This window comes from Electrona antarctica, assembly GCF_951216825.1.
Source record: "Electrona antarctica genome assembly, chromosome: 11".
Taxonomy (NCBI): Eukaryota; Metazoa; Chordata; class Actinopteri; order Myctophiformes; family Myctophidae; genus Electrona; species Electrona antarctica.
Window position 1 is genome coordinate 32,517,571 of NC_136792.1, and position 12,626 is coordinate 32,530,196.

At 42.6% G+C, this 12,626-nt stretch overlaps 1 protein-coding gene across 2 annotated transcripts in view; it reads right to left on the minus strand.

Annotated features, from left to right (window-relative positions):
* golim4a (golgi integral membrane protein 4a) overlaps positions 1–12,626 on the minus strand; it is a 33,396-nt gene that overhangs the window by 13,469 nt on the left and 7,301 nt on the right. For both annotated transcript variants that reach the window (XM_079513588.1, XM_079513587.1), the window contains exons 2-8: positions 5,615–5,689; positions 4,816–4,865; positions 4,654–4,707; positions 4,366–4,516; positions 3,640–3,722; positions 3,249–3,332; positions 341–520 (exon numbers count right to left, since the gene is read on the minus strand). In XM_079513588.1, coding sequence (XP_079369714.1) covers positions 341–520; positions 3,249–3,332; positions 3,640–3,722; positions 4,366–4,516; positions 4,654–4,707; positions 4,816–4,865; positions 5,615–5,689 — 677 coding nt within the window. The remainder of the gene's footprint in view (positions 1–340; positions 521–3,248; positions 3,333–3,639; positions 3,723–4,365; positions 4,517–4,653; positions 4,708–4,815; positions 4,866–5,614; positions 5,690–12,626) is intronic.

Here is a 12,626-nt window from a genome sequence, read left to right on the forward strand (position 1 = left end):
GTGGTCCAAAAATGCGATATTGTCAGGGAGGTGTCTCTGTATCGTTTACGACAGTCAGTCAGTCATATTTCATACATACGTCTGTTTCTATCGAAAATGTAACTAATTCAGCAGCAGTAACATTAGCGTTTTCCCACAGTCAGTTGATTCTTGATATCCATATGAGTGAACCGGGATGATTTCTTTATTTTTCAAACACAGTTCTATTATATGAGGCGATCTCAAATCCCCCTATGGGGATTACAATGCAAATAAAAAGTCCATGAACCTGTGCGCCCTCTACCGATATTGACGTCAGATTTCAGTGCTCTATGGACACATTCCCAAACTGCCACATTACCCTGGACTGGGTGTCCTGGTGCTGCTGGTCCTCGTGTGGGTGTTCCTCTTTGTGTGGTTCAATCAACATGGGGGCAGGTTGGACGTGGGACTCGGCTGCGACCGGGGGCTGCTGGCCGTGTCCCAAGCTGGGCATCCTGTTCAGAGTCTCCCTGAGACGTTTGTACTCATCTACCTGCATCTGGTGGTGACACAAACACATATAACGTTGTCAAAGTACAGTTACAACTAACGCATCTTCACTAAAAAGAAAGGAGGAAAAAAAAGTGTATCACTGGACTAACTTCTCTATAAAGTGACTAACGGCAACTCACTCACAAGCACTCTAAGACCGCCCCGTCTTCTTCTGAGAAACTTTATCTAACCAGGCAAGTCATTAAGAACAGATTCTAATTTTCAATGATGGTCTGGCAAAAGGTAAGGCCTTTTGAAGAAGAGGGGATGGGGCAAAAAACAAGACCACATACACACACAGCATTATAAACAGTAGCAGCAAGAAGGAAAAAGAAGCAAGGCTATCTGTCAGCTAAGTGTCTGACAGACAGCAGCACTTCTCCACCAGCATGTCCAATATAGTCTTTTTCAAGTCGTTCTAGTCCAGTGGTTCTCGTTTTAATTTCAAGGATCCCAGTTTGTGATGCATTACTAGGCCAAGGATCCCAAATAACCCTGAGAGTGTACAAATGGAACTAAATGGAAACCGTAATGGTCCATTTGGTTCCATTTGTACACTATTAGAGTTCCAGACCTGTAAGGGTCTATTGAAGTTCCTAACTATCTATAATTACCTGGAGACACCGTGGAAGCCCCTCAAAGAGCCCTGGGCCCCACTTTGAGACCCTCTACTACCGTCAGACCAGAATGACAACAAACCGAAAGTGGGGTTTGTTTTTGTAACTTTCACAAGAATGAGGTGAGCAGAACAGAATGAGGTGAGCAGAACAGAATGAGGTGAGCAGAACAGAATGAGGTGAGCAGAACAAACAGAATGAGGTGAGCAGAACAGAATGAGGTGAGCAGAACAAACAGAATGAGGTGAGCAGAACAGAATGAGGTGAGCAGAACAGAATGAGGTGAGCAGAACAAACAGAATGAGGTGAGCAGAACAGAATGAGGTGAGCAGAACAAACAGAATGAGGTGAGCAGAACAGAATGAGGTGAGCAGAACAAACAGAATGAGGTGAGCAGAACAGAATGAGGTGAGCAGAACAGAATGAGGTGAGCAGAACAGAATGAGGTGAGCAGAACAGGTGTTCACAACATATGCGGTATGTAACACGTGACACAAATGAGGGGGGACAACCTGAGAAGAGTTTGCATATTATGAGCATGAACCGATGAATAGTACGACGGATGTGTAAAAATGGCCAGTATACAGGGCTGTTGGTGTGTTCATTTGTATCAAAGTGGATATCAGAGTGATCCAAAACACCAAGGGCAGTATTATGCGTGTCTTAAGTACCAGGTCTTATGACTTAACTTAAGACCTGGAGGCGTGGTCAATGCTGTTTGGCCACTCAGAATAGCCAAATGGCATTGATCACACCCTCCAGGTCTTAAGTTAAGTAATAAGACCTGGTACTTAAGACACGCATAATACTGCCCCAAGCCTCTGTCCACTTCCTTTGGTACAGTATATCTATCCACTAGATTGACTTGCAGCAGTAGCACATTGTCACTGTCCAGTGGAAACCTTGTATGTCCAAAGCAGTTGCTTTGCAGCAAATGGAAGAAAGAACCTGCGTTCCTACTGTATGTGTAAACCACTTGTTATAATACTTGTCATTGATTCAACATGAACCCCAGACACTTAACCACTTTCACTTTCTATAGAACAACATGACAGATCTACAAGCTCACAACACATCACAATGCCACAGCTTGTGAGCTTGTAGATCAGCAATTTTGTTGTGTGACACTGCAACATGACGAAGTAGGGCATTCATTTACAAAAAACAACAACATTAAAATACGGAGATACAAGGTTTCCGACAGCAACGAATTGTCTGAGATGTATCACTATGACAGCCCTGACTAAACTCAGTCAGCACCCCTGGGGAGGAGGAAAGAGATGTGTGCATGTCTGTCTGCCCGGTGGGAGAAACGGAAAGAAGAGTGAGAGAGAGGGAAAAAGAAAGACAAGTGCAAAAATGACAGAGAGAGAGAGAGAGAGAGAGAGAGAGATAGAGAGAGAGAGAGAGAGAGAGCAGTGCTGTATACTCAAGAAAACTATTGAGTATGTGAGGAAAGGTCAGTCTCAAGGAGAGACAGCCACGTCCATTCAAATGACCCACCCACGGTATTCAGCGTTTTCTGAATACCGTTTAGAAATGGTTATCAAACGTAGAAATAAGTATTTAAAATGAAAATATTATCCGATTCCAGATTTCCGTTGATGTGGTTCGAAATGGAATAGAGAGTATGCGCATGCTTAAAGTGAATGGCACATCGAGTGGCAAATCGAGTGGCAAAGCAACAGGCAAAGTGAGCTTAACTTTTCTGTGTGGATGTATGGGCTGTCAAGGCCAGAAAGTAGTTTTTTGCCACTCAGTAGGCGTTCCTGCATAACATCCTGGTTTGATGATGATGTCACACGCATACCCTCTATTCAGAATTTAAAACAAGACGGACTGCAGTCCTGTATACTGAATTCTATGATTCATTCAAATACGCGGACCGGACACCAAAAAGCCTACAATACATGGGTAAAGAAATGCAGAGGTTTCTTAGCACTACACTATCTCTGGGTATACACAGTATATATATTGGCCAGATGGTCTTACACCCCCCCCCCCCCCCCTTACAATAATCAACAATGAAAATGACAAAGATGGTTGAGAATTGTTGGGTTGGGAATTGATAAGTAGTGCTGCTGTAGGTGGTTTCCCCTGTATGCTGTGTGGCCTTACCTGAGCTGCTGCCAGCGCACTCTTGTGGTCCTCTAAGGTCAGTGCAAGCTGGTCGTGGGCTGTCTTCAGGTCCTGATGCGTAATCTACACAAAATGCAAAGATGTTTTGTTTTTTAAAGTTCTTATAGGACTTCAAATTGATTAGTTTATTGGGCTCTTCAAGTTCAAATTGTCATTGTAATCAATCAATCATTGCTATGCGTCAGCCAAATTAAACTAGAAGTACACTTCTACTTCTCCTACCTGCACCACATGCTATGGAGAAGCATGGGGCTATACTTTGACCTTGGGAGAAGCATGGGGCTATACTATGACCTTGCAATGTGACATTGACTCTTGCAAATCACATGAATTAATCACACTCAAATTGAACATAAAATGTATGACCCACCCTTGCATCCTGTAGCTGCACATGAATGTCCTGGTGGGCTTTTCTTAGCTGTTTGTTCTCCTCTCTTAGGTTATATGAATGCTCTACAGTTAGAAAAACATAAAGCATACACTTTAAAACTGGACATATAATGGACAGGTAATTTATTGTTTTCTGCAGTGCATGTGGACACATTTTGTTTGTTTGTTCTTTTATAGCCAGCATCATAACCCCTAACAATGTCATGTAATTCAACCTGTACATAGATTCCATGTTTTTGAGATGTCTAAATTGTTGTTGTTTTTTATTGTTCATGTCTTGATTGTGTGTGAGTGCACAGGACCCGAATGGAAACAAGACAATGACATTTCCAGACATTAAGTTTTACTGTAATCTTGCATTAAGAATAATCCTTTAAAATCTGTTAAAAAAAAGAAAAGTTATTCGACAACATTAGACTTGAGCTTCAAACTGCAGTATTAGTTGAAAGTAAAAAGTCTACTTAGTAGTAGACTTTGGAAATTAATGATAGTCAATAGTCATGACGACTCATGTATACTGTTTGTGTCCGTGTGTACAACTACACTACAGTATGTATCATTGAATAACACTGATATATTATACACATACAGTACATGCAAGAGTTGGGCAATTTGAAGAATATGACGAGAAAACCTTGTCATTGGCAGACAATAAAAACCCTGAAAAAGTGAAACGTTAGGTCCCTTGAGCATGGTGCGTCAGTACCTTTGAGTTTGGAGATCTCCGTCTCTTTGGTCTGCTGCAGTTTGTCATAGCGGTCCTTGTGTTCGTCCAGGGTGTGCCCGTGCTCCTCTCCCTGGACCTGATGCTGCTCCTGCAGCTCATAGAACTGCTTCTTAAGGTCATCATGCTGGTTCTACAGCAGCCACAGTAGTTGACAAACCAACATGAGTCATACTGGGATGCAACAGTTAATCAAAATGTTCTATTGTCACAACAGGATCACAACAGGACTAAACTACACTTGGCAGTCAGAGGGATAGATAAACTCACCTTAAGCATCTGGTGCTGCACATGTAAAGAGTTGAATCTGCTGCCGGCATCTTGCTGTTTGAGCAGAACAAAACAGTTACAACCTCGCACACTGCATGGTTCCAAACACAGCCAATGTACAGTGTGCAACAGGTGGGGTATTTAACCACTGCCTCAAAATACCTTTTCCTTGTTCAGTGATTGTTGATTTTCAAGTTTGTACACCAGGTAATCTGTAAAACAGCAGTCAGAGCAGAAGTCAACAACCAATCAATGCTCTACATTTACATCTACCATCAGTGCGTGTCAACTATTTGTGTCCAAAGGCACGCCAATTTACACCTGTATGTATTCATAACGAATATAGATACAAACCAGTGGTTCACTGTGCTGTATTTTTTTGCAATATAAAACTATACAAAAACACATATATTTTTTTTACTACTATCGTATATCAGTATTTTTGCGCAATCATTTCACAATACAGAGGCAAACTCTGTACCCCTAAAACAATATTTAATGTTGTGAACCTAGCATCTCTCATTAATACATTTAAATTATATACAGTATATATATAAATTTAAAAAAATCACACCCGTGTGAAGTGAGGGGCTCTTAGTTATCATACAGCATATCATCTCATTTCAGCCAATCACAATTTGCATCCTCACTTTTGTCTTTAGTGTTTGTGTTTACACAATGTTTGTATTTACACAAACACTCAAAACTGGCCATTCATTGTCAAAGGCATTCAATGTTTGTGTTGGGACAATGTTTGTGTTTACACAAACCCTCAAAGCTGGACATAGGAGGGGCTAGCGCCCCTCAAAAATAAAATAAAGTAGGCTATCTGTAAGCTCAGACATTGTATGGTAACATACACGTTGTGAGCTTGCAGATCGGCTACTTTCATTAATAACAGTGAATACAGGGGTGTGCCGTGAGACGTTGACCTGCTGAGAGTAGATAGGACTTCTCCTACCTTCTTTAGCCTTTTTGTGTTCCAGTCTTTCCTTCTGAAGAGACTTCTCCAGCCGGGAGCGATGCTCATACACAACTGTGAAGAAACAATGATGGATGAATGAATTAATTAATAGAGATATGGGAGTAGACTAGATTTTCGTGAACGGAAATGCCAGCTTCCTTGCTCGGATTTCGGGAGGTAATTCCAGACTCTATATAGCATTCAGAGATTGTGGAATAGTTGTCTTGCTATGCGAGACTATGACCAGAGGGTCAGTGTACTCTCATGGGACCAGCAAAGACAACACATTGATAAATAGTATCGTCTGTCCAAAACATTGCCTTTCAGGGAAAAAAAGAAAAGTTAATTATTGGAGGCAAGAATAGTACAGTTACTACAGTACTATTATCTCATATTGTACACTGCGTAGTGCGTACCCTTTGCCATTTATCAAGCCTGAGATGAGGTTCTGGCCAACCATCTCCACGGTCGATGCAGTCTATGGCGACCAGCACCTGGTGTTCACCCGTCTGCTGATGGAGGTGTATGAGTCTACTACGAGAAGTAACCTCACGTCACCAGACTTCCCACCTCGGAGGAAAGCCTGGTCTATGTTTCTAAATCGCCTGTGTGATCCGGTCTAGCCTCGTAAACCCAGACGTTTTTGCTAATGGCTAATTTTTTTCCAGGGAGAAAAAAAAAGTCTGGGACCGAGTCCACTTCAATTCGGCATAGAGTAGCGCAAACGACGATCACTCTCTGCTGATTTCTGATCATCTGCACCTTGTTAAAGTGTTGTTAAATTGACACACACACACACACACACACACACACACACACACACACACACACACACACACACACACACACACACACACACACACACACACACACACACACACACACACACACACACACACACACACACACACACACACACACACACACACACACACACACACACACACACACACACACACACACACACACACGGTTTCTGCCCGACCGCGGCGATAACCTTCCCTCCTGTGCAGTATGTGACTGAGTATTTATTCAGCCAGACCATGTACACACACTGCGACAGCTCCTCTATCAACACAAAGCTGTGGTATTTCTCACCTGTCAAATAGTAGGCATAAAACGTATAATACTTCGTTTTGATAGAATAAAGAATACCACAAATAAAATGGTGTGCCTAATCACCTAATGTTAACCTGCACTGTAGAATCATGTGTTTTAATGTAACACCTACAGTGAGTGTACAACTGGAACCAAACAGACCCATAAGGGTCCACCTGGTTCCATGATTCCATATTGTACACCCCCAGCTAAAACTCAGGACTTTACTGTGTAGGAAAATGGAAGTCATTTTAGTAGGCCATCATTTTCAGTCATCAACAATTTATCCGACGCCATCCTGTCCAGGCTGCCCCGATGTGGTAACCCTTACCCCACCCATCTGCTACAGTACATCACACAATATAAAACGAACTATTGGCGATTGTTTGACCCAGACAGCTCTCATCCACTGGCAAAAAGCTGTGGTATTCCACAGTATGTCACTACTGAGGTCATATACTTACTAGTTCTCAGGCTCATCTCCATCTCATACACTTGATTTAAAACCACATTCAACCTGTCGTCACTATTGTGGGCATGTTATTATAGGTGAAAGTTCATGTTGACAACATTGTCGAAACCTGCGAAAACAGCTCAGAATTTGTAGATTGGATATTTTTGCAGTCTGACTTTTTTGAGGTTTGAGGTTTTAAGTGGAGGTTTTAAGTGGTTAACGGGGGATGTTTTGCTGACTGTTGTGAATTTGCATCACATTGGAGAATAAATTACACCTACAGTATAGCTGGAACTGGAAGAAAGCCGCAAGAGATCTCCCCCCATTTCCCACGGAGTAATTCCCCTGTAATTTAGGGTGAGGCCGACGTGTTCATAAACCCTGAAGGCCTTTCTTATCCCTTTACAGGCCTGCTTCTGATTGAGCCCTTCTCTTATACTGTAGCCTGCCGTCTTCTCAATTGTTCTCAAATATTCTTCTCTGTGTTAAGACTGTTTACTGTAGCTCACAAGTTCTCTACCCAAATATCCATTGTTTTCAGACCTGTCCTGCACTATATGAAAGTCAGCACAATCTACAGTTGGGTGCCACCGATATTGTCCCTTATCATTTGATCCATTTAGGCCTGACCTCAAAATTTAAAAAAATCCTTCTAAATCCTCCAGTTTTCTGAAATAAATATTTTCACGATTTTTCAAAAATAGCAGACCTACAAGCTCATAGCGCGCCACTCGGTGGCGCGCTATGAGCTTGTAGATCTGCTATTTTTCAATAGCTAAATTATAACATAGTTTAAAACACCAAAAGGGGTTCCCGCCCAAAATGGGTTAACTGTCCTTTTGCGCAGATCACGCAAATCTCAGCAAGGACAATATCGATGGCCTCCAACTGTAGCTTAGTAAAGAGAAATGCATATCATGTGGACCTGGCCCGGGTCCACATGATATGCAGTTCTCATATCCTCAGGTCACCTGGAGATCCACGGCTCCAATGTGGAATTCACATTTTCTTTATGAGGCCAAGCCTGTGGCGTCAATCATCTATATCATCACACATCATAGATATGTCATTTATGACATATCTATGATGTATGATATATACCAGTAAGTACAAGCTCAATGTTTCAATTAATTCAACTCACTTCAATTACAAAATTAATAAAGTTCAATATTAATTAAATCAAATATCAAACTTAAAGTTACTTATTTGTCCTACTGGCAGTATACAAAATATATTTTGGTGCTGATTGGTCCAGCAGCTTATGCGATTAGGTTCAGAGAGAGAGAGAGTGAGAGCGCGAGAGAGAGAGCGAGAAGTGCTGTATACTCGAGAAAACTACACAGCCTCCTGCACATTTTGTGAGCCTATGAGCTTGTTCACACTGACACATTGTGTGCACATAAAGGCTGCTGGAGCTATAGCGCAACAATGAAATATCACTGGGAATAAAGAGGGAAGGGAAAGAAGGCCCATAAAGAGAAAAAAAAGGAAAACAGCCTTAGGTGAGCCTGTGTCTAGACTGTCAGAGTACTGCAGAGTGCAGTGCAGAGCCCCCAAGACTCAATAATAACTCTAGTTCTTCCCCGTTCTCACTGCCTAGATCTTTCCTGCCTTGTGGGCTGGGTTGTCAAGCTGGTGATGTGGCTATACTTCCTGAATGCCAGCTGAAGAGACTAGGGCAAGCTGTAAACTATTCTGCCTTACACCAAGCCCAGTAGAACAGAATGACAGAGAGGAAATAAAGCGAGAGAAAGAGACAGAGATTTTGGTAGTCAAATGCGGAAGTGCAAATCAATGTTAATTCAGTGCCACCGCATGGACACCAGTTTTGGCCCTCGTTGCCACCGACGCCCATTAAAAATAAAAGAAAGAAAATGTAATTCTATTGTGCATGTCATGTGCATGTCATCACCTGCATACCAGATTAGAGGAATTTTCAAAATATGGATAAAAAATGTATATATATATATAAAAAGGCGTCCAAAGGCGCCACACTGGGACATAAAGGGGAGGCGTCCAAAGGGATCCCGTGGCATGGAATGAGTTAAAGCCCAGCTGCACAGGGTTTCGCGGTCATGAATCCACGGGTCCGCCTGTAGTCCCTCCTCTTACCACTAGGGCCCAGTGCTTCAATGTTGAAGAGCCTCACTGGGGCCTTGCTCCCTACGGCAGCAGTTTCTGGAATGGGCGTTATCAAAGTGGCAGACTTCGGCAATTGGTTCATACCAACCAATCAGAATAGTAGGAATTTAGGAAAGCAGATGACATTGTTGTCAATCATGTGGCTATGGCTAATTTGGTTGCTAACCAAACAAACACAGTCAACGAGCGCTAAGAGGATGTAAACAAAAGCGGTAAAATATGACAGATGATGATGTTTATAAAACCTGTCGCTTCTGTAAAGAAACTATTTATCATAGGTCGATTTAATAGTGGCCGCAAGTCACCGCAGTGGGGGCAGCCATGTTTGTTGTTTGACGCTGTCGAGTGACGGGGCTGATGGCCAATCAGCTGCTGTGATGAGATTTTCGATCGAGACTGACACCGCCTTAGGCAGAGTCACCAGACCTGTATCACCAGGACATCTTTTTTTAATGGTAGCGATTCAGGGCTGGAGCCAGGCTAACTAAAACCTGCAACAAAAGTAAAAAATCATCCCTTGAACCCCAGCATCCCTATTCTGGGGGGAAAGTTCACCAAAAATAGCATATCTGCAAGCACACAACGTGTTACAATGCGATGCGTAGTGAGCTTGTAGATTATTTTGGCAAAGAAAATCAACTCAGGTCTGCTTTATTTAATAATAGAGTTTAAGACTTTACGTGGTGAAAGACTTGGTGGTTATTCACTGGATTCTTTTAATGATTAAGTACCAGTAAAGCTGACTTATTATTGGATCAGGTCGACCCCACCTCCAATACTGTATCTGTGCTCACATTATGAAAAGCTGTTCACACGTACTGTAGCATGACCTGTTTTGTTTGTTAAACAATGGCAGCACACATTGCACACATTTTAAACTGTCACTCAAGAAGACAACCGACTCAACCTGAAGTGATACCGCTTTCATGTCAATTAATACTTGGTCAACTTGATCTTTGGCTCTAGTCTGTACACACACACACACACACACACACACACACACACACACACACACACACACACACACACACACACACACACACACACACACACACACACACACACACACACACACACACACACACACACACACACACACACACACACACACACACACACACACACACACACACACACACACAGTAGCTTGTCATTACTTACATCACAGTCATATCAGCGTGTTATACTCTTGAGGTCATACACTTTGTTTTTGTTTTTAAGGGAAGTGGGCAGTCTCTCCCACTCTCAGTATGTGTTGTCCAGGGAGCTGAGAGGGACATGGGGGTGGAGGCACAGGAGTGAAGCTTCTGATGGGATTTGATTATAGCTGTACAGTCCCCACATGACCTTCTTATGAGACCTTAACCACTTGTTATAACACGTTGTTATTTTCCACTGTTCTACTGGCTGCCATGTTCAAATAATAAAACAATGTATGTCTGATCAGTTTCAAATGAGTTTCTCTGAAGGCAGCAGAGTAGCAGAGTCATTTACAATGTCAGACAAAATGTGTCAATGCCCACTATGAGACCTACTGTGTTTTCCCTGACTCAGTTCAGCCCAAAGCGACACACCCTCTTTCTGGGGAATACTGCACGCATCCAGCTGAGATCAAAACAGACTAGTATGAGTTTAAACTTTAAAGCTGCAATCCACAACTTTTATAGTGGTTAAAACATTATTTTGACCAATATGTATGTTAAGTAAGTGGTTCCTGAGTAATGTGGCCCATTGCTCAGCAGCAGGGTGAGGCTGGTTAACACCATGACACATGACACTAGTATGTTGCAGAGATTTACTCCCAATCCAACCCTTGATGCCTTGCCATGCCAATCAGGGAGGCATTGGGTCCCACTTTTATAGTCTTTGGTGTGACCCACCCAGGGATTGAACCCCGACCTCCCAAATCTCAGGGCAGACACTAACAATTGATCTGTATGGTAGACTAGAGTATGTTAATACAAACTGCAGTGTTTGTATTTGGTCTGTCTGTTCTGATGTTGAGAAATTCTGATCCTGTTCTCAAGTAGGACCACTACTGGTTGACAGGTGGTACTACCTGAAGGTCAAAATACACTTTCTCCCTTGCAAGCAGGCATGCTCTATTAGCTCAGTTTAGTGTGGTAGACATTTTGGCACTCACGCTCAGTGAACCTGGTTTCAAGGTAAGACATGAGAGTTACAGATTGCAATAGTAACTAAATGCAAAAACAGACAGTGTTAGCCAGAGAAGAATGGTGTATAGATGAAGTTTCAAGAGGTTTTATAACTTTTATTTCTATTTGTCAGTTGTCACTTACTCGTGTCTAAGTATGAGCAGTGAAATGTTGGATTTGTTTACAGTCAATCTACTGCTCATAGTCTTGCAGTCTCCTTTCTTAGGCATGTTGCCCTCTCATTATGTGTTGTCTCTAATGTCTCATTATTTCAGAAATTCCAACAGAATTCTGCTAAAAAAGAAAAGCTTGTAGGCCTGCAGGCATCACCTTAGCCTCCTTATAATTAACCAGTAAGGCGGTGGGTGCTGGGCGAGTGCTGGCGCTTTGGCATCGGGGGTCAGATCAACATATGGAATTAATTCTGTACTGGAGCGTATCTTGAGTGTACAGGGTTTAATGAGGTCAGATCAACATATGGAATGTCAGAACAGGAAGGACGGGTGGGGAGGATCAACATATGGAATGTCAGAACAGGTCAGCTCCATATATGGAGATCTATGGGTTTGAGGTTTTAGGTCAGATGTAGAGTTGCTGGCCGTCTCCATATATGCAGATATGGCGATCTAAGGGTCTCCATGATGTCACGTGATGGGCATGAGATGTCACGAGGCATGACCATATATGGAGACGTTATGTCACGAGGCATGACCATTATATGAAGCCGTGGGTGACTAACGGGCGTACGGACGGACGGACGGACGGACGGACGTCGGACGGGAGATGCAGGTTTTCATAGTAAATGCGACCTACAGTCGCAATAATCAAGAGTCAGGTTATCCGTATATAGCCTATTGCATGTGCCTTTCAGGCAGCACTGTGGAGGCAGAGATGTCTCTCACTCTCACTGCCTCTGTGTGGGGGGCTCAAACATGCTTGGTACCACTGTTTACAGAACATTATAGTTCAGTGTGGAAACACAGAAATATCGTTATAGTTTAGTTATCATGCTTGGTGTGAACGGCCCCTTCATTCTGTGATTCGCTGGGGTGCCCCACAATAGAAAATATCTAATCATGTGTTATTCATATTTTATATATGGCACCCAGGATGCCCTCTGCTTGAACTTATCAATGAAAGAGTTGCTACGACTAGATGT